Source organism: Apium graveolens, chromosome 10, assembly GCF_009905375.1.
Source record: "Apium graveolens cultivar Ventura chromosome 10, ASM990537v1, whole genome shotgun sequence".
Taxonomy (NCBI): Eukaryota; Viridiplantae; Streptophyta; class Magnoliopsida; order Apiales; family Apiaceae; genus Apium; species Apium graveolens.
This window is the reverse complement of record NC_133656.1, coordinates 84,973,409-84,996,816: the sequence shown is the minus strand read 5'-3', so window position 1 is coordinate 84,996,816 and position 23,408 is coordinate 84,973,409. Positions and strand designations below refer to the sequence as shown.

Here is a 23,408-nt window from a genome sequence, read left to right as displayed (position 1 = left end):
AGGAATGCTTGGATCTTCAAGGAAAACAAGAAAAACTTCAAGTTAAAAACTTGAAAACACTATTCATAGTCTTCTTCTTTGATTAAATGAAGAAGATGGAGAAGGAATTGATGGCTTAAACTCATGATATAGCCCTAACTAAGCATGAAGATGATTAGGGAATTAACTCACCAATTTAGGAAGCTTGGATCTTTGATTTTGAATTTCTTGCTCTTTTAAATAGTAAAAAGCCGAGAGCTTCTTCAAGAACAAGCCTTGGTTCTTTTTGATTTTGATGAAAATGATTTTACTTGGCTTGGTTGCTTTGTTTTTGTGTTTGATTTAGTCAATTACCTTGTTGCCCTTGAATTTGTGTGGTTCTCATTCAACCACACCCCTTCCTTCCCATGTCATGCTTGTGTCATCCTCATGATGTCATCCTCCCCTCCTTGTCCTCTTTCTATTGGTTGGATGACATCATCCCCACTAATCCCCTTGATTAACTTCCTAATCGTTTGCCTAATGACCGCTGATCTGTTATACGGTTCGCTTAACTTTCGTTCTCGTTTATCGTTTGAAGGATCATACCCGGGATCTTATTACTTAGGTTCCCTTAACCTTTCTCAATACATTATATTTCTTTTTATGATCCTCTATCATAATCCTTTAATTTAAATCCTTTTTTTTTCCTGTTACCTTATACTCAATCCTTTCCGTATCTAGTGGATTTCCGGGAAAAATCCAAGTGTTCGGAAATTGGATTCTGACGATCTTTACATACACTTATATACCACATAGAGTACTAATAATATCCCAGAAGATCAATAACAGAACCCCTACATAGTGTGGCATGAAAAGTTTTCTCATTCAGCAAAAACACTATTCATAAGGGTTTCAAAATTTTTCCAAAAATTGGGGTTATTACATATTTGGACGAAACGAGTGACCAACTTGATATTTTTCCCTATATAAAAGTGAGCCAACCATGCTTCTATAACTTGAAATATCCACAGACTTTTCAGTAGTGTTCAATTCAAGTTTAGTGGCAGTGGCCATGGGAGTTTTTGCATATATGAAATCCATTAAGTCAAATTTCTTTAAAAGATCATAAATATATTTTGTTTGAGTAATGAATATTCGATCACTAACTTGCTTAACTTGTAAACTAAGAAAGTAAGTTAGTTTTCCCATCAAGCTCATTTCACATTTACTTTGCATCAATTTGGCAAACTTTTTGCAAAGTTTCTCATCTGTAGAGCCAAATATAATATCATCTACATCAATCTTAACAAGTATACTAGAGCCATTAACATCTCTAAAGAAAAGATTTTTATCAACAGTACCTCTTGTGAAATGATTTTATAAAAGGAACTTTATTGAAGTGTCACACCGGGCTCTAGGTGCTTGCTTCAATCCATAAAGTGCTTTCAAAAAATAGTAGACATAATCTGGAAAGTTGGGGTCTTCATAACCAGGAGGCTGACTAACATAGATTGTAACGCCCTCCAGACTCGGGGTATAAGTCTGGGGGTTACTAGCTAATCACTAAACCTGTACAATCTTATTAACAAATAATAAAGAAATGAATCTAAACCCCTTTAACACTAACCAGGATCTTTTTAGGTTGAAGTATGAAAACAACAACCACTAACTACTTTATTACAAACCAAATTCAAAATCTTATAAACTCTCTTTATTACAAACCATTGTCGAACGAGTTTTAAACTAATTTCATCTTTTATTCAAACACACACACTAACTATCTACATTCCATCTATTCGGGCAACTCAAAGCTTTCTTCCTGGATTAGGATCAACACCTTGGGTATGAGAGGATCCCGAGGCTTGACCCGCTTCTTTACCACTCGAGTCCTGATGGCTTTCATATTCCTTCTTAACTAAAAATAATAAGGTGAATAACAACAAAAAGGGTGAGCCAAAAATTGCTCAACAAGTCCGTAAAATATAAACAGTGTTAGAGCAGTTTAAGTGAATCAATAACTTGGATATATCTGCAAGGATATAACCCCGCGAGAATAGAAAGAAGGCCATTACTGGCGAGTACAAATGAACTAAACTGGACACAAGTTCGCATCTATACCCTGCTGATCAGCCAGGATATAATACAGATCTATATCCCACTATATAGATCCAATCGGGCACCCAGGCACTACGGCCAATCTCAAGGATCCGGTTATGTCCCGGTCCTTAGGATTAAGTAAACTTAATCCCCAAATTATCACTATCCAGTCCATGGAATAGCAACCAGAACAATCGGTATGCTTTGATATATTCTAATCACCAGAGTATATCAATATTTGTGAGTAACAATTGGTATATGAACAATGAATTCAAATAAAAAGGAGAAATCAAGAATTGAAATGAAATATGAACAAAAGAATCAAAAGAGTGCAAGTGTGATAAGAATCTGAAGAAATATCAATATTCTGAAATTAGAATAGGGGAAAAACTTGGCTTCTGTGCGACTCACTGCAAATATGTCACCTTCGTCTATCACCGACTCAACCTGCCTTGTTGGCTTAGCTTTTATTAGAAAACTAGACTGGTTTAGTCATTTCGTACTTCAATTACGTCTCGAATTGACTTCACATCGTTCCTACTACTTACCCATGCGCTTATGACTGACTCGTATATTATATATTAGCAAGTAAGACTCGATTAACCACATAATACACATAAGTACATAGGCACATAATCATTTTTATAGTTAAAATAATTTTTAGAATCAAAATAGACTTGCTGATCGCTCAACTAATCATTATCTGACTCGTTTCCTATTTTTTTGGAATTTTTCGGACTCGTCTCGGCACGCAATTTGACTGATAATCAAACAAATAACAAAGTCAACTAAGTTTTATAAGAAATTAGGTCTCAATATTATTTTTAATGAAAAGAATTCATTTTTCTAAGTCAAAGGGCTTTCGTTTCAGAAACAGGTTTCAGAAACTCAAATTGGGTTTGAAGGATCAAAACTGGGTCAACCAATCGGGTTGACTCCGGGTTCTGAAGAACAGGAACCGGGTTTCGCCGGCCAGGTTAAAATCCGGCGGCTTTACACAGGTTCCAGCGAACCTTATCCCTCCTCCAAACACAACAATTTTGATCGGGAAATTTAGGGTTTTCCTTCCACGTGACTGCAAAAACATGACCCAGTCCCCAGTTGCCTTCAACCGCCCCTGCCGCGTCTTCTCCGGCCAACACCGCCACTGCCGTCGGCGAGCTGAAGACCCAGGTCCGGCGAGCTCGATTCAACATCAAAACGGGATCATTTGCTTCGATTCAACCCTCCATTCCATCCAAAATCACCCCAGCAATTCACCTCTACCATTATCCAATCCAAACAATACCTCTATTGAATTCTCCGCCCAAAATTAAACATTTTCCGGCCAAATACTAAACTAACAATTTCGTACACGAAAAATTGGGAATAATATACCAAAATAAAGCTTATTACTTCTGCAATCAAACCCTCATATTCACAACAATCTCAGATTCTTACACTTTCAAAAATGAACTAAAATAAAATTATACAAACTTGAAACTAAGAACTAGTACCTAGAACATAACTTCGATAAATTAAATAGCACAAATCAGTTTTAAACATGTATATGAAACTATACCAAGCATCAAATTCAGCCCCGAACCCCACAATCAAAAACGCCTAATTCGAATATAAACCCTAAAAAAATGAATTAAAAATCAAATCATTATCATATGAAATCAGTGATATATATAAACAGAAAGTAGGGATCATGAGGATTGTTTTGGTTACTCACATGATCAAATCCGACAACAGAATCACGGTGAAATCTGTGTTTGAATCCAAGGAAGTGTTCTTCACCCACACAATCTTCTTGAATATTTCTGATTTTTAATTATAATTAACTAATTAATTAATAATAAATCAAGTATTTATAGTACTGAAAATAATACCCCTAAATAAAATTAAGGGGCTAATTACACATCTGATAAAAATATTTGGCCCCAATTTTTATATTTTTTGAGTATCAAAATTTAATTTATAAATATTTTATATATGCAATATATATGCCAAAATTTTCCAAAAATTGTGAATAATGCAAAAATACAAAGAAATGATATAAATAAAAGTCATATAATTTTATAAAAATAAAAATGTGATTTTTTGTGGGGTTTTTAACACCCAATGGGGCCCGGAAAAGTCATTTTTCACAAAACGAGAAAAATTATAAAATGCCTAGATGTTAAAAATAATGCGATGGTAAAAGCCGTTTGATGAAAAATAAGGCCCATTATTTTATTTGAAATACCTGCTTTAAAATCATGGTTCGGGTCGTAAAACGTTTGAAATGAAAGCTATGAATGCAAAATAAAATATCTGAAAAATATCTTAAAAATACCGGAACTACACAGAATGGACGTAGCACATAGCAATTAGGGTTTGACAATTTATTCCACATAAATGACACATTAACAAACATAATTTATTATAAATATGATATAATACAAACGTAAATTTCCCAGACGTTACATCCTTCCCCCTTAATAGGATTCTGTCCTCAGAATCTTGCTATGAATATAAATGAGGATATTTCTCTAACATTTCACTCTCAAGTTCCCAAGTTGATTCTTCAACCATAGGGTTTCTCCACAATACTCGCACTAAAGATACAGACTTATTTCTCAACACTTTCTCTCGCCAATCTAAAATTCTTATCGGTTGTTCTACAAAAGACAAATCAGGGTCGATATTTATCGGTTCATACTCTATTACGTGCCTAGAATCAGGATTATATCGCTTAAGCATCGACACATGAAACACATTGTGAATATGTTGCATATGAGGCAGTAAAGCTAATTCGTATGCAACTTTTCCCACTTTCTTCAAAATTTCAAACGGTCCGATGTATCATGGCTTCAATTTACCCTTATTGCCAAATCTGGTCAATCCTTTCCATGGCGATATTTTGAGTAATACGTGTTCTCCTTCCTGGTAGTCCATATCCTTCCTTGCTTGATCTGCATATTTGCGTTGCCTGTTTTGTGCTGCATCCAATCATTGTCGAATAAGTTCTATCTTTTCTTTTGTCCGTTGGATTAATTCTGGACCCAAAATCTTGCGTTCTCCAATTTCATCCCAATATACTGTTGATCTGTATTTTCTTCCATATAAAGCTTCGTACGGTGGCATTCCAATGCTTGCGTGATAGCTGTTATTGTAAGAAAATTCAACCAAAGGTAAATGCTCATCCCAACTGCCTTTGAAATCAATCGCACAAACTTGTAGCATGTCTTCAATTGTTTGGATAGTTCTTTCACTTTGCCCATCGGTTTGCGGATGATAAGCGGTACTCATGTTTAATTTAGTTCCAAGACATTCTTGAAATTGTCTTCAAAATCTTGAATTGAAACGGGGATCTCAATCAGACACGATAGATATTGGAACTCCATGTCGCATCACAATTTCCTTGAGATACAAGTGCACTAGCTTGTTGAGTGAAAATCTTTCGTTAATCGGTAGAAAATGTGCCAACTTTGTTAGTCTGTCAATGATTAACCATATCGCATCATGATTTGCTTTAGTCCTTGGTAGTCCCACAACAAAATCCATCGCTAGATGTTCCCATTTCCATTCAGGAATATCTAATGGTTGCAGTAATCCGCTCGGACGTTGATGTTCCGCTTTAACTCGCTGGCATGTGTAGCATTTACTTACCCATTCTGCTATCTCCTTCTTCATATTTGGCCACCAAAAATTTTCCTTCAGATCACGGTACATTTTTGTACTTCCTGGATGAATGGAATATTTCGAACTATGCGCATCTCGCAATATTTCTTCTTTTAGTTCTGTCACATTAGGGATCCAGATTCTTGATGCAAAGCATAGGATTCCTTCATTATCCTTTTGAGTTGTAATTTCTTTTCCAGTTAAGTCGTCATCTTGACTCATCACTTCTTCTTGACAGCGGCGAATCTTCTCTGGTAACTCCGGTTGAAAAATCATAGCGTAGATAGCTTCAGTAGATTCATTGGGAATACGAATTTTGATTTCCAACTTGTCAAATTCCTTGGCTAGTTCTTCGCATGAAGTTAACAAATTCAATCTTTCTTTCCTGCTCAGCGCATGTGTCACAACATTTGCTTTCCCTGGATGATAACTGATTGTAACATCGTAATCTTTAATCAATTCCAGCCATCGGCGTTGTCTCATGTTCAGTTTTTTTTGCATAAAGATGTACTTCAGACTTCTATGATCCGTGTAAAGATAGTGTCTCCAAAGTTTCAATGCAAATACGATCGCTGCTAATTCCAGGTCATGCGTAGGATACTTCTATTCATGAGGTTTTAGCTGTCTCGAAGCATATGCAATGACTTTACCGTGTTGCATCAATACACATCCTAATCTGCGATATGAAGCATCACTGTAAATGAAAAAATTTCCATGCTCGTTTGGTAATACGAGTACCGGTGCGGTTACCAAATCGATTTTTCAACTCTTGAAAACTTTCTTCGCACTTGTCATCCCATACGAATTTTTCACTTTTTCGAGTTAACTTGGTAAACGGCGTTGCTATTTTTGCAAAATCTTTGACAAATCTTCTATAATATCCTGCTAATCCCAAGAAACTTTGAACATCCGTCGGTGTCTTTGGCCTTTCCCAACTCAACACAACTTCAATCTTCGCTGGATCAACTTGAATGTCTTCACTACTAATGATGTGCCTAGAAATTGTACTTCTTTCAACCAGAATTCACATTTCGAGAACGCGTACAGTTGCTCTTTCCTCAGAATTTCCAAAGCAATCCTCAAGTGCTCAGCACGCTCTTCTTCCGTCTTTGAGTAAATCAAGATGTCATCAATGAATACGATCACGAATTTATCCAAGTATTTCTTGAATACCCTGTTCATCGGATCCATGAATGTTGCTGGCGCATTGGTCAAACCGAATGCCATTACAAGAAACTCGTAATGTCCACATCTAGTACAAAATGCAGTCTTGGGAATATCTTCAACTTTATTCTTTAATTGATGATAGCCCGATCGCAAATCTATCTTCGAAAACCATGCAGCTCCTTTTAGCTGATCGAACAAATCGTTGATTCTCGGTAAATGATACTTATTCTTGATAGTGAGCTTATTCAATTCCCGATAGTCAATGCATAGTCGCATACTGCCATCCTTATTCTTCACGAACAATACCGGTGCACCCCACGGAGATACACTAGGTCTTATAATGCCTCGGTCTAGAAGATCTTGAAGTTGCGTTGAAAATTCCTTCATCTCGACTGGAGCCATTCGATATGGAGCTTTCGAAACTGGTTCTGTACCTGGCGTTAAATCAATCGTAAATTCAATTTCCTGATCTAGCGGTAACCCTGGAAGCTCATCTGAAAAGACAACCGGAAATTCACATACAACTGGAATGTCTTCTATTCTGGGACTTCCCTTCTCAATATCTAACATGTAGGCTATATATCTCACATCCTTGTCGAAGCAATCTTTTGGTCTGCATCACAGTAATAAATTTCTTTCGCTGTTTTTCGCCCTTGAACATTACCGTTGCATTTTTCGCAGTTCATAATTTGACTTTCTTGTTCGCGCAATCGATCAGAGCATTATGATTAGCTAACCAATCCATTCCCAAAATGACGTCAAACTCTCCTAACTTAAAAAGAATCAAATCTACGGAGAAATGATGTCCAGCTATTTCTATATCGCACGCGGGACATACTCGATCTACTGGAACTTGGTCGTCATTAGCTAATTTTATAATTAACGTCTCGCCCAACCATTTGATTTTGCAATATAACTTATCAAGGAATTCTTCAGAAATAAATGAACGAGTAGCTCCAGAATCAATTAATACTTTTGAACTTATTGAATTCACCAAAAGCGTACCTGCAATTACACTAGGACTCTGCACTGTTTCTTTCATTGTCATGTTTAAAGTTCTTGCTCTGGGTTGATTAGGCGGTGGTGGAGGAGGCAATGCCAACACTTTCGGAATACTAGCTACTATTGCTGGTCCTTTACAATTCCTAGCGATATGCCCTTTCCTTCCAAACTGGAAGCAAGTAATTTCCGTTGTTCTTCCCATTGGACATTCGTTAGAATAGTGCCCTTTATGTTTGCATTTGAAACACGTCACATCCGCTTTGATACATACGCCGGTGTGCTTGCGTCCACAAGTTCTACAGTAGGGCACTGAGACTCTGACAATTCCCTGCTATTTGGGGGCTTAGAAACGATTACCTATTTTCTGGGTACCTTGTCCTATCCTTTTAAAATTCAAATGTGTCCGGGCTTGAAATCCCGGCTTTCTGCTGGAGTGGTCTTGGAAACTTCCCTGTCCTCTATCCTTTTGAGATATTTCGCTTTCCCCTTCAATAATCAAAGCATGCTGGACTACGACGTATACGTCGTTAATTCAAAAATTGCAACTTGTCCACAGATCCACGGTCGTAATCCCTCTTGAAACCTTTGCACTAGTTTTTCTTCAATATCAACCTGTTCTGGAACAAATCTAGCAAATTCAATAAATTAGGCTTCATACTCCGTCACGGACATACTTCCCTGCTTTAATTCCAAAAACTTTATCTGTATTTGATTTCTCACATAGCGAGGAAAATGTTTCTCTATGAACAACTCTTTAAACCTATCCCATGCAATAATATCTTCACCCTCTAAAGCCTTTTTAGATTCCCACCAATAATTTACTTCTCCTTTCAACAAGTAACTAGCAAAGTCGGTCTTCTGGTCTTCACCTACCTTTACTAGCGCAAATTTTTTCTCTATTTCTTTCAACCAAGTGGTAGCCTTAATAGGATTAGTAGATCTCTCAAATTCTGGAGGTTTAACCGACTGAAACTGCTTGAAAGTAACAATAGGTATAGTTGGTGGTATTTGGGGCTCAGGACGAGGTGGCTGTTGTAACATTTGCTGTTGAATCTGCTGTTGTTGTTGCTGCATCTGTTGTTGCATCATTACCATCTGTTGTTGCATCAGATGGAACATTTGGTTCATGGTATCATTGGTCTGTTCTCCGGAATTGCTGTTGGAAGTCTCAGTCCTAGTCTTTCTCTTTGGTGTTATTTTCTGATAATAAACAAGTGATGTTTCTTTAACAGTTTATTAAATAATTGACAGTAAGTAAGAGAACAAGTTATCCTATATTGACCAAAATTTAGATAATGGCTCGAAGAAAGAAAACAGTTCCTTAATATAAAAATAGGAAATATAAATAGTTAAATGATATGTTTGTTCTTCTTTCTCTTTTTTTCGACAGAATTTAAAATACGAAAAGCTGTAAAACAATAAAGTAAAGGTAAATGTTGTAAAACTATAAAGACTGAAATTTAAATAAAAGAAATTTGAAAAAGTTTATTTTATATATGACACCAGCCTCAGGTGTAAGTACTTGGTACAAAAATTCTCGCTCTGCTGGTCATGGCGGCGACTACAAGTCAAACTAACTACTACAAGTCAAACTACTGCTACACACATACACACTACTCACTATGTCACACTAGGATGCATCTATATACATCTCTCCTCTGCAGTCAACATCTCAAAACCCTGGCGGAATACGTCTTAGCTCCTCCCTAAGTATCTAGACCAAAGTCTGTGGCAAACGAAATATCCTGTAAAACTCCGCAAAGGAAGGCGGTCTCTCATGGGTCAAATCATCCAGCTCCCAGGTAGCACTCATCAAAACCAACTGTAACCTCTGCCTCATAAAGTAATCTGGATGTAGGGCAGCTAACAGTCCTCGGTCTCTTTGGTCAAATAATTGCATAATCTCCCTGCACTGAGCTCTCCAATACTTTACATCATCTCTCATAACCCTGTACTCATGGTATGGTACCATATACGGCTGTGCAACCTGACCCACTGACTCCTGTGACGGAACCCTCGGTATATCTGCACCCTGCTGTGGTAACCCCAACTGTAAATCCACATCATGCTCCCTCATCCCCTCAATTGGGATCATCTGGAATATGTCAGGCTCTGGGGCATGTATTGGTATAGGAGGCAACACTGGTGGTTGTGGTAGCTCCGGCTCAATCCCCGGTATAAACTGATGCTCTACCGGTAGTGGGATCATCGGCTCAAAGAACTCAAATCGATCAAACATCTCTATAGGGTCATGGACTATCCCCTGTACTAAAAGGCACTGGCTCCCGTGGCAATGGTGGTGGAGGTGGAAGAGGAGGAAACATGTACTCAGACACTGGTGGAATAATTGGTGTTACTGGCCCGGTGACTTTCCTTTCAGAAGAAGCCGAATAACCTGACGACGCCATCTGATAATATACCAAAGAAAGAAGAAAGGTCACTAAATCATTCCTAGAACTAATACCTTCCTATCCTAACATTATCTAAATCCTAACACTACTCTTCCTATTTGACTACTCCTATCCTATGCGATCTTCCTATCTTATCTTAACCCTAATGTTCTTATTTTCAGGGACCAAACCTACAGCTCTGATGCCAAACCTGTAACGCCCTCCAGACCCGGGGTATAAGTCTGGGGGTTACTAGCTAATCACCAAACCTGTACAATCTGATTAACAAATAATAAAGAAATGAATTTAAACCCCTTTAACACTAACCAGGATCTTTTTAGGTTGAAGTATGAAAACAAGAACCACTAACTACTTTATTACAAAACAAATTCAAAATCTTACAAACTCTCTTTATTACAAACCATTGTCTAACCAGTTTTAAACTAATTTCATCTTTATTCAAACACACACACTAACTATCTACATTTCACCTGTTCGGGCAACTCAAAGCTTTCTTCCTGGTTTGGGATCAATACCTTGGGTATGACAGGATCTCGAGGCTTGACCCGCTTCTTTACCACTCGAGTCCTGATGGGTTTCATATTCCTTCTTAACTGAAAATAATAAGGTGAATAACAATAAAAAGGGTGAGCCAAAAATTGCTCAACAAGTGTGCAAAATATAAACAGTGTTAGAGCAGTTTAAGTGAATTGATAACCTGGATATATCTGCTAGGATATAACCCCGCGAGAATAGAAATAAGGCCATTACTAGCGAGTACAAACGAACTAAACTAGACACAAGTTCGCATCTATACCATGTTGATCAGCCAGGATATAGTGCTGATCTATATCCCACTATATAGATCCAATCGGGAACTCACGCACTACGACCTATCTCAAGGATCCCGTTATATCCCGGCCCTTAGGATTAAGTAAACTTAATCCCCAAAGTATCACTATCCAGTCCATGGAATAGCAATCGGAATAATCAGTATGCTTTGATATATTCTAATCACAAGAGTATATCAATATTTGTGAGTAACAATTGGTATATGAACAATGAATTCAAATAAAAAGGAGAAATCAAGAATCGAAATGAAATGAAATATGAACAAAAGAATCAAAAGAGTGCAAGCGTGATAAGAATCTGAAGAAATATCACTATTCTGAAATTAGAATAGGGGAAAAACTTGTCTTCTACGCGACTCACTGCAAATATGTCACCTTCATCTATCACCGACTCAACCTGCCTTGCTGGCTTAGCTTCTGTTAGAAAAATAGACTGGTTTAGTCATTACGTACTTCAATTGCGTCTTGAATCGACTTCACATCGTTCCTATTACCTACCCATGCACTTATGACTGACTCGTATATTATATATTAGCAAGTAAGACTCGATTAACCACATAAAACACATAAGCACATAGGCACATAACCATTTTTATAGTTAAAATAATTTTTAGAATCAAAATCGACTCGCTGATCGCTAAACTGATCATTATCTGACTCGTTTCCTATTTTTTGGAATTTTTCGGACTCGTCTCAGCACGCAATTCGACTGATAATCAAACAAGTAACAAATTCAACTAAGTTCTAGAAGAAATTAGGTCTCAATATTATTTTTAATGAAAAGAATTCATTTTTCAGAGTCAAAGGGCTTTCGTTTCACTCAAATCGGACTAACGGTTTAATTACTACGAATTAAACAAGGTTTAATTAATTAATAATTAATTAAATAATTGATTATAATTAATTAATCCTTAATTATATTTTTAAATAATTATTTAATATTTATTGTATTTTAAAATAATTAATCCCTAATTACTAGGATTAATTACAATTTATTACAATTATTCACAACTTATTATCAGTTATTCAATCAGATCGATTATTTACAAATAAATAATTGATACAACTAACTATTACGTTATTCATCGAATAAATACTATTGCTCGAATAATAATAATTCAACTTATCGCTCACTTACTCGCATACGTACGAGTTACTCGTATTATATAACTAATTATCGAATCTTTAATCATATTATTCGATTATTTTTAATCCTATTTGTCAATTAATTACTTAATTATTAAATAATAAATAAATAAATAAATAAATAATCAATTTCAAATTTCTAAATTAATAAAATAATTTAGAAATTATTTATAATAATTTTAAGAATTTATAACTAATTTTCAATAGATTTTTAGAATTATAAAAACTGATTTTAATTTTCTAAAATATAAATAATTAATTAATTAATCAAAAACAAGTTTCAGAAACTCAAATTGGGTTTGAAGGATCAAAACCGGGTCAACCAATCGAGTTGACTCCGGCATCTGAAGAACAGGAACCGGGTTTCGCCGGCCGGTTAAAATCCGGCGGCTTTACCCAGGTTCCGGCGAACCTTATCCCTCCTCCAAACACAACGATTTCGATGGGGAAATTCAGAGTTTTCCTTCCCCGTGACTGCAGAAACACGACCCAGCCCCCAGTTGCCTTCAACCGCCCCTGCCGCGTCATCTCCGGCCAACGCCGCCACTGCCGTCGGCGAGCTGAAGACCCAGGTCTGGCGAGCTCGATTCAACATCAAAACGGGATCATTTTCTTCGATTCAACCCTCCCTTCCATCCAAAGTCACCCCAGCAATTCACCTCTACCATTATCCAATCCAAACAATACCTCTATTGAATTCTCCGGCCAAAATCAAACATTTTCCGGCCAAATACTAAACTAACAATTTCATACACGAAAAATTGCGAATAATATACCAAAATAAAGCTTATTACTTCTACAATCAAACCCCCATATTCAAAACAATCTCAGATTCTTACACTTTCAAAAACGAACTAAAATAAAATTATACAAACTTGAAACTAAGAACTACTCCCTCAGTCCCTTCCAATTATTTACATTTCTGAGAAACTGTCCGGCACGCATTTTAAGGTGCATAAAAAGTATAGTTATGTAACTTATTTTTACAATTTCTTTTTTCTGAATAAAAGTTAAATGTTTTAATTTTTATTCAAAAAATTAAAATTTAAAAAAAAAATTACAGAACTATACGTAATATGCACCTTAAAATGCGTGTCGGACACTCTCTAAAAATGTAAACAATTGAAAGGGACGGAGGAAGTAGTACCTAGAACATAACTTCGATATATTAAATAACACAAATCAGTTGTAAACAAGTATATGAAACTATACCAAACATCAAATTCAACCCAGAATCCCACAATCAAAAACGCCTAATTCGAATATAAACCCTCACTAGTACAGAATGCACTTTAGGAGTCGCACCAATAGTGTCGGCTGAATAGAGAACCGACACTCTTTACTGCCTAATGCGTCGGTTAAATAGAGAACCGACACATTTTTCTATTTTTCAAAGCTAAAGGTGTCGGTCGTTTCAATTAACCGACGCTGCGGAGTTAGAATAGCGTCGGTCAAGTTGAATGCCGTCGCTAGTTTGGTCTTCTGTGTCGGTTGGTCAAATGACCGACGCTGTTAGTGTTGCTATTGTGTCAGTTTTTTTTAGCCGACGCTATTAAGAATAATATACAGTGTCGGTTTTCTTTTTGACCGACGTAAGAAGAAATAATTTAAAAAAAAGATTAAAAACAAACGCGGGTTAACATACGCGGGTGACTAAAATTTTCATCTCCTGCTACTATTCCACTTTAAACCTTTCATCTCCTGCTTCTAAAATCTTTCTTCGATTTCTAGGGTTCGATTGTTGGCTCTGAGAAAGGGGAATCGATTGGGTTTCGATTTTGGGATTTTGGCTGCTGCTGCTTAAACAATCGAAGAGGGTGCTGCTTAAGCATCTTCACAAAGGTAATCCACCAACTTGCTTTCACAGTTTCTGTTTGCTATATACATACATACATACATATATATACACACACACGTGTATATGAATCTGTAAATTTCAGAATCTGCTTTGTTTCGATTGAATTTATCCAGCATACATCATTTACTTTATGTTACTGTTCTTGAGTTTCAATTTATTATAATTTGATTGATTGATTGTATCAGTTGATTTTAGATTCAGATAAGTTGTATTTACAAAGTGACTCTGATCATTTCGTGTTTTTTCCGAAGATGTGTTCGTTGACTTCATTGTAATTGAAACATAAAGAATTGACTTGATATTATAGAAATTCAGTTTACTTGTGTAGAATGTGAAAATCGAGCTCTGTGCGCAACCGTTAATTACCTGCTTTGTTTGTTTGTTCTCAATAACGTAATGTAAATATTTGTGCTCATCCTTCAATTAATTTGTAATTGACCTGCACACTCTTTCTGAATTGCTATGTAGATTTTCTGACAGTGTTAATCATAGACAAAACCTAGTACAGTATATCGTTGGATTTGATCATAGGTACCAAATATGATGGGAACTTCCTTATGGGGATTGGGGAATGGGTAAGGCACATTGAGCTTGGGAAGAATAATAAGAGGGCCATAAAGAGTTGATCTTAGCCATGAAATATGAGCATGCCAAAATAGAGTTCCTCTTTGCCCAACAATGGTGTAGTCTTACACGTAGCTCTGGCCGCTTTGTATAGGGCACTGTGTTATATATGCAGGTCCATCTGCCCAACCGCTTCTAAGCTGTCGAATTCCATGCCTGTTCCATTTTATAAATGTAGCATTTTACATCAGTTAAGCTTAGCAGACAAAGTTCTATATGAGGTTAACTTACAAGACATGTGTTGTATATTCCAGTGGATAGAGACATTGTTTGGAACATGATTAATGACTTTAATGAGTAGGCGATCACCCTCTCTAGCAACAATTCGAGGGCCTGGAAATTTTCCATTTACTGTAACAATGCTCTTGGTGTGGCAGAGCCGCGTCACATTTTGCAGCTTAATTTATTTGCAGAAAAATAATACATAATGTTGTATGTTAATTGTTAAGAATAGAAAGGAAATAGCACAAGGAGAATAATTATTCTTTTTAAAAAAAATGTTGAGGCCAGTGACAATATCGTCACCATGAGAGGAAACTTACATTGAACTCGTAGTGCCTAGTTATGGCGCCTGCATTGCTTGCAGAGGCCAAAGGAAGAAGGAAACACCATAACGACAATGAGAAATGAAGAATTCCTCGAGAAAATGTTAAAGGAATCCCCATTATCAGAACCTGGTCACTGGTTTTTGTATTGTGAGATAGGCTAATAGATAGATATTGTGTTTTGTTTGAATTAAATTTCTTGAAGTTGCATATGTATTTATAGAGAACTGGTGCTTTACCTTCAAGGTGATGCATGAATAATAATAATAAATTTATACATGCAGTATTATTTTGTGAATTTGAAGAAACCAAATATGCTAGTATTAAGCTTCAAACTAGGTGTAGTTTGGACCAACTGTTGTTGGAAGAGCAACTTGTGAGTTTTGAGTGATGTCAAAGACAATCTTTGTAATATATGTCATATTAATGAGGAACTTAAGTGTCATCTTTTTTTGTTTAAAGCTGATAAACGAAAGCTATATATATCTAGCTGTCCGAGTTGCATGATTAGGATGGTATCAAATTCTTAATTATGTTTATTAAGTAAAAGTTTAAGGAATCTATGTGTAAACACGAACGTTGTCGATGAAAAGGACATGGGAATGGTTGGAAAGGATAACTGAAGAAGCTCAGGTTGGTCTGCTATGTATTTTCATCTGTCAATTTGTAGAGCTTTCAAGAATGCTGCATTTTACACTATTCCTTACTAGGCAAACAGGGAACTCCCTGGCCCTTCCTGCATCCTTATCTGTAAACGGTCTTTCACTTAAATGTTAATTTAATAAGCATCTAGATTTATAGTTCAAATATTACAAATTTTTGCTCAACTTAACTTGTCAATGCATGGAAGTTTATTTAACTTACAACTATATTTTTCATTTTTATTCATTCATTTAAAATTAAGAAATATATATATGTTAGTATGATATATTCTGATCACTCTAGAGTTTTGTTGTCCAAGGATCACATTTCATATGCAAGAACAAGACAGAACTTAAGTCCAGCCCACAGCTAAGGAATGTGTATAACTTCATTTAACTTGATAACCGATTAGTCGAAAACTGCCTACAGGGATTAGTATAAATACATATGAACAAGAATGTAAACTAGGTCTTCTGATGAGATCAAGAATCCGGTACAGGGAAACTAAAAGCATAGAGACGTTGAAAGTATTTCCCGGAAGCAACCAACTCTCTAGTTGCTTGACAAACAGTCAAGATGTAAAACATTGCTGCAGAATTTGCTGGCGGAGGTGATTTGTGCCTGCTTTCAGAATCTGCTGAAGTTTCTCCATTCCTTGCAGAGGGATCATTCTTTGCTTTCTAGTCCATGCTCAAGTGAAGGCCTGATTTATATTGGAATAACGTGTTTGTTAACTAAAACATTCAAGGATTTAACCTACAAAAAGCTTTATAGTTTGAGGCATATAGTTACCTTCTACAATAATATGTTGGCTGCTTGATTACATGATAAAGGGCAGTTGCAGGCTTGCAGTACAATGATTACTGGATTAAAAGGCATAAATCATCATATTACATTACGCAGAAACTAATATACCTATTTATCGACCTTGCAAATTCTTGTAAATTTGTTTGTGCCGATATGGCGACCATTGCATCACGAGATGTAAAGAAGTCTAATTATGGGGTGATTGAGGAAATCTGGGAGATTGATTACAAAGATTTCAAAGTTGCACTATTTAAATGTAAATGGTTTGATATCCGTCGTGGTGTTCGAGTGGATGAGTCTGGTTTCACTTTGGTTGAGTTCAATCGGTTTGGTCATGAGGACGATCCATTTATACTTGCAACACAGGTCAAACAAGTTTTTTATATTCGAGACCCGGCTGATGTGAGGTGGTCAATTGTTCTTCAAGGTAAGCGACGTATTATTGGAGTTGATAATGTCGAAGATGAGGAAGAGTATAATCAATTTGACGAGAACCCTCCTTTCTCGATTGGCCTACAAACCACATCTATAGAAGATAGTACGGATATAAGTTATGCACGTAATGACCATGACGAAGGGGTATGGATTGATCATCAATAATGATTTGAAATACCTTCATGCCAATGAAGGTAATTTTCTACCCTATAATTAAGAACAGAAGAACAGAAGAACTCTGACAAATTCATCTTCAATTTATTCATCTAGTGAGAGATCAGTAGATTGAGCTTGATCCTTAAGCTCTGCTGCAACCCGATACAATTGCTGAACGAGGGGTACGCTGATCATTCTTTTCATCAGGCTTGTAGATTGTGCAACGTGAAGCTTGAGTATTTCTGTGCAATATGATTCTCACTATGATCACAGCTGGATCAATTTTTAGTCTCCTGGTATTCCTTTTCAGATTCTTATTACCTGCTTCGTTTAGCTGTTTCTTTGTCCCTATCATTGCACCCTAGTAGACACCTAGAAATTATCTTAGTGGACACAAAGTGTGTGCAGAAGTGTTGATTTTTTTTAAGTAATTCTACTTTAAAACGTTAAGTTCAACATTTCCAACCTGCAAGTCCTGAAAAAAATATTGCCTGGAGAACAGAAGCTGATATTCCTTTCTAGACTCACTTTAACTTAATGTGAAGATTATACCATACCAAAGTTTGTTAATCGGATACTATTGCCAGATGAAGACACTGATGTACTAGAAACTCGATTGCTATATTCATAAATATTTTACTTATGGGTGAACTTGTAGTTCTACTTATAATCAGAAATATTTTTTTCTTTTCCAGGTCACAAGTGTTAAATTTGTAAACAAAGGTGAACTGGTAGTTACCGGATCCGGTGATAATGTAAGCTCCGTTCTTTTTTGCGCTTCAGTACATGGCTTGAATTTATTTAAATTTTGATAACATGGCCATAGTTTTCTGGTTCTAATAAATACTAGTAGGTTGTTAATTCTATTTTCTTTCCTGTTCTTCCCTTCTTAATTATATGAACTTTGTAGTAATTTTTAACTTGGGCTTGTAATAGACGTAATTAGAATTTCCTTATAATGTGCCTGGACTGGTCTTAGTGATGAACTGGTTCTCATTTTGTCCATGTGCACAGTTGGACTTGGTATTTTAATATTGGATTAGAGCATAAGCTGGTGATTCTTTTGCAGACTGTTCATGTGTGGAAAAGGTCTGAGAAAGGGAGCTATAAGTGCAAAGATATAGTAGACCATCACACTGCAGAGGTAAGTCATACTTCATTTATTGGTGTCATTAAACTGTCACGAGTAGGTAGAGTTCAAAATATCATTAGTTGGTAGATTAGTGCTCAAAATTGCCTATTCTGTTTTGCACTGTCATGCACTATAAATGTTACAGAGTTGATTATCTAGATAGGCATTATAGTAGTTAATTTTAGTTTATTACAAGTAATGTGTTTGTATTATCATTTAGAAATGTAATTATTTGATACTATCAAATTAGTTTCTCTTTGAACTTATTTGTTTTTTCCTTAATCATTTACGCAATCATCAACAGGTGCGAGCTGTCACAGTCCATCCATCTCAGAAGTACTTTGTAACAGCGTCCCTTGATTGTACATGGCATATCAAACCTTGATCTGCAAAACTGTCAAAAAACTAAAGATTTGCTCATAGATTGAAAAATATAGTTATTATATTTAAGACATTTACTATTAATAATGTAGTAAAGTAAAATGTGGAATCACTATACTTGATAAATAAAAATACTATTGCATAATTACTTATAATAGCCAGGATCAAATTATAGATGGTAGATACATAAAGCAAAAAAAATAGGCTTGGTTTGAAATGTATGGAATAATGAATTATAATACATTTTGCAATTTTAAAGGATTGCAGTAGGAGTCTGTGTGCTTTATTCTTATGACTTGTGTATGGCTCCTCACAAACTACAGTTGAGTATTCAACTTGTCCTTTAAATAGTAAGTGCAAGTTTCATCTATGTATTCACAATACTCCACTGATTTTTACCCTTCTTTTAGATATTTCAAAATTTTATTTTCGAAAATCTAGTAATGAAGTTTTCTGGACCAGATCTAGTAATGAGTACAGTATTAATATCCAAAATTGAAATGATTCAGTAGTAATGAAGTTTTCTGGACCAGATCTAGTAATGAGTTAGAGAACTTTCGGTCTTTCACATACGAGTAATTACTTTAAATTGTTCAACTTTCATAGGTTTCTGCAACAAATGGTATCAATTATCAGCTCCATAAACACTGTTGCAATAATCCCAGCTATACATGATATTTGATCTTACAGGTGCAATAACTTAATGTACCATATGTACCATATGTAATAGCTCTTACATTTCCTAACCTATTATGTTACATGTATATTCATCTATATTCATCTGAATTAACTAATTTTGACTAATATAAATTTCTTTTTTCAGGGCATGGTACTTGGAGATACAAGAAGAGAGTGCAGAACAATTACAAGGAGTCTAGATATCATCAAGAATCGAGTTAGTCTGAGGGATTTGTCATGAAAACATTAGTTTTGGATGAATTTTTGTAAATATTGGGTTGTAAACTAAAATTATGAACAATTCCAAATTTATTAAATATAATTTGTGAACCTTTTTTAATATGTGTAGTAAACAGGTTAAAAATGATCATGAAAAAACAATTGATCAGGCAAAAAAAATGCAATTATAGACCTAAGGCGTCAGCATTTTAGGACCCGACACATTTGCTCTACAACTTTTAGCGTCGGCATTTTAGTGAGACCGACGCAATTAATAAGCACAATAGTGTCGGCATTTTAAGAAGACCGACGCAATTGATAAGCACAATAGTGTCGGCATTTTAAGAAGACCGACACAACAAGTCTAAGATTTAGCGTCAGTTGTTTAATTGACCGACACTGTTTGTAAACCTATAACGTCGGCTGTTTAATTGACAGACACTGTTTGTAAAACTATAGCGTCGATTTTCTTGCCTTCTGCGTGTGTTATTTAACCGACGCTAAACAGTTTTTTGTGTCGACCATTTAACCGACGCTGTAGGCATTTACCTACAGCGTCCCCTGCATTTACTACGCTAAAAAAGCGATGCCTTAGGCCTTTTTTGACCGACGCCTTAGGTCTTTTCTGTATTAGTGCCTAAAAAATGAATTAAAAATCAAATCATTATCATATGAAATCAATGATATAAACAGAAAGTAGGGATCATGAGGATTGTTTTGGTTACTCACATGATCAAATCGGACAACATAATCACGGTGAAATCTGTGTTTGAATCTAAGGAAGTGTTCATCACCCACTCAATCTTCTTAAATATTTCTGATTTTTAATTATAATTAACTAATTAATTAATAATAAATCAAGTATTTATAGTATTGAAAATAATACCCCTAAATAAAATTAAGGGGCTAATTACACATCTAATAAAAATATTTGGCCCCAATTTTTATAATTTTTGAGTATCAAAATTTAATTTATAAATATTTTATATATGCAATATATATGCCAAAAATTTCCAAAAATTGTGAATAATGCAAAAATACAAAGAATTGGTATAAATAAAAGTCCTATAATTTTATAAAAATAAAATGTGCTTTTTTGTGGGGTTTTTAACACCCAATGGGGCCCGAAAAAGTCATTTTTCGCAAAACGAGAAAATTTATAAAATGCCTAGATGTTCAAAATAATGCAATGGTAAAAGCCGTTTGATGAAAAATATGGCCCATTATTTTATTTGAAATACCTGCTTTAAAATCATGGTTCGGGTCGTAAAACGTTTGAAATGAAATCTATGAATGCAAAATAAAATATCTGAAAAATATCTTAAAAATACCGGAACGACACAGAATGCACGTAACACATAGCAATTATGGTTTGACAATTAATTCCACATAAATGACACATTAACACACATAATTTATTATAAATATGATATAATACAAATGTAAATTTCCCAGATGTTACATAGACTTTCTCCTCCAAATCTTTATTCAGAAATGCACTCTTAACATCCATTTGATAGACCTTGAAACTGGCATGGGCTGCATAGGCTAGAAAGATTATGATCGCTTCAAGTCTTGCAACAGGAGCAATGGTCTCATCAAAATCTATTCATTCTTATTGACAATAGCCCTAACAACCAATATAGCTTTGTTCCCGACTACTATGCCATTTTCATCCATCTTGTTTCTTTATACCCATTTGGTGTCAATAGGATTCTTGCCTTTAGGTTTGGGTACCAGCTTTTTTACTTTATTCCTTTCAAATTGGTTTAGCTCCTCTTGCATGGCTAAATCCCAATCAAGATCCAACAAAGCTTCTTCTACCTTCTTTGGCTCTTCCTGAGACAGAAAGCTGCTGTAAAGACATTCTTTTTGAGTGGTTTTCCTTGTTTGCACTCTTGAAGATGCATCACCAATAATCAGTTCAAATGGGTGATCTCTAGTCCATTTCCTTTGTTGTGGTAGATTAGCTCTAGATGAAGAGGCCTCAAAGTTGTCTTGATGTGTAACTGAGTTTTGATTAGAAGAAACTCCCCCTGAGTTTGTGGATCTTTGACTTGAAGTTGGAATTCTTTCTGTGTGTGATCTATACTGACTTTCAACTCCTATTGATGGTTCAACGGATGTTGAGTTCTGGCTTTTGACGGATGATACAGTTTTTCTTTCAATGGATGATGCACCTTATCTTTCGACGAATATAGACATTTGTGCTTCATTTGTTGCTGACTTTTCTGCATTTTCCTTAGAGATTATTTCTTGATCACTTTCATCATCACTATCATCACAGTTCATCTCAACATTATCAAATTTGAGGCTTTCATGGAAACCTTCATCCTGCAGTCCTTCAATCTTCTTATCATCAAAGACAACATGTACGGATTTCATAACAATGTTGGTATTAAGATTGTAGACTCTATATGCTTTTCCCACAGCATATCCAACAAAGATACCTTCATCTGCCTTGGAATCAAACTTTCCATTTTGCTCAATTTGATTCCTTAGTATATAGTATATACAACCAAAGACAGGAAGAAAGTTCAGTGTTGGCTTCCTATTCTTGAATAATTGATAGGGAGTCATGCATTTTTATTGATTGACCAAAGAGATATTCCGAGTGTAGCATGTAGTGTTTACAACTTCTGCCCAGAAATAATTTGGTAACTTTGATTCTTCCAGCATAGTCCTTGCAGCTTCAATAAGAGATCTATTCTTTCTTTCCACCACTCCATTTTGTTGTGGAGTCCTTGATGCGGAAAACTCATGCATGATCCCATTTTCTTCACAAAACAACCTCATTACAGAATTCTTGAACTCATTTCCATTGTCACTCCTGATTCTTCTAACTTTGAGATCAGATGATTGTTGACTTGTGTAACACCCCCAAATCCGGGGTCGGGGATCCGGGTTGTCACGAGTTCCATTTCCCTTAATAATACTTAATCTTAATAATCAACCAACTACTGCGTACTGTGACCCCACAATATACTCACACACCATAAGTTATAGTCTCAGAGATGACTACCCAAAAATAACACAAGTCATTTTATTCCACAATTATAAACCATTACACCTTAAAAGGGTTTCTGAATAAATTTACATATTCTTTGCCATTATTACAATTCATAAGTATACATAAGTCTGGTACATCAAAAGTTGAAATCCTAGCCTATTGGTAGTTCCTACCTTAGCTATAACGGCATCAACGCCTACAGGAAACTGCAGAACGTTTCCTCTCCGCTCACGAATTGGGAGCTTGGTCATGTTCATCTTGTCTATCTGTTGTTGTGTGATGAAAGAAGAAAGCAAGGGTGAGCAACAAGCCCAGAAATAATATGTATAATAGTTAACAATATATTAGCATTCTCATAGTACTCATGAAAGTCTTGGTCAAGTAAAAATGAACCAAGTTTGATATCTTAACACGACCAAGTCGCAAAATATTCAGTATATTTGTATATATACTTTTCAAAATCTTGGAAGTCCTCTTCCATGCATAATATACACAGAGTTCCAGTTTATAACTGTATAAAAATATCGTTGCAAGGTGATTTCATATATCTAACCTTGTCTCAACGTTTTTGTGAAAATCTTTGTCATGCATAAGATAATCATTAACCAGATATAAGTTGAAAAGATGAAGTTACAAGATACTCCAATATACTTATATCT

General features: G+C 35.6%; 1 protein-coding gene and 1 long non-coding RNA gene across 6 annotated transcripts; one reads left to right on the top strand and one right to left on the bottom strand.

Moving 5' to 3' along the window:
• Positions 1-13,914: 13,914 nt before the first annotated feature.
• LOC141693236 (pre-mRNA-processing factor 19-like) lies at positions 13,915-19,852 on the top strand. Of its 5 annotated transcripts, XM_074498255.1 has the most exons (7): positions 13,915-14,104; positions 16,251-17,625; positions 18,025-18,084; positions 18,399-18,473; positions 18,766-18,823; positions 19,449-19,532; positions 19,666-19,852. In XM_074498255.1, exons 2-6 carry the CDS (start codon positions 17,581-17,583, stop codon positions 19,484-19,486), a joined length of 276 nt encoding a protein of 91 aa, XP_074354356.1. In that variant the 5' UTR covers positions 13,915-14,104; positions 16,251-17,580; the 3' UTR covers positions 19,487-19,532; positions 19,666-19,852. The 5 variants fall into 5 exon arrangements, 3 of the variants coding, with proteins under 3 accessions (XP_074354356.1, XP_074354357.1, XP_074354355.1); XM_074498256.1 differs by lacking the exon at positions 18,766-18,823; XR_012563048.1 differs by lacking the exons at positions 18,766-18,823; positions 19,449-19,532 and having other exon boundaries at positions 16,431-17,625.
• On the bottom strand, positions 14,661-15,414 carry LOC141693237 (uncharacterized). Its single transcript, XR_012563049.1, has 3 exons — positions 15,287-15,414; positions 14,976-15,141; positions 14,661-14,900 (listed from the first exon to the last, which is right to left on the bottom strand). It is a non-coding gene; the product is annotated as an uncharacterized LOC141693237 (long non-coding RNA).
• Positions 19,853-23,408: the final 3,556 nt, after the last annotated feature.

Bases quoted from the DNA above. Each gene is read 5' to 3' on its own strand.
- LOC141693236 (XM_074498254.1), top strand. From the start codon at position 17,581: ATGATTCTCACTATGATCACAGCTGGATCAATTTTTAGTCTCCTG. The intron at 17,626-18,024 runs GTATTCCTTTTC...TTTCTTTTCCAG, and splicing joins GATCAATTTTTAGTCTCCTG to GTCACAAGTGTTAAATTTGT. The intron at 18,085-18,398 runs GTAAGCTCCGTT...ATTCTTTTGCAG, and splicing joins TTACCGGATCCGGTGATAAT to ACTGTTCATGTGTGGAAAAG.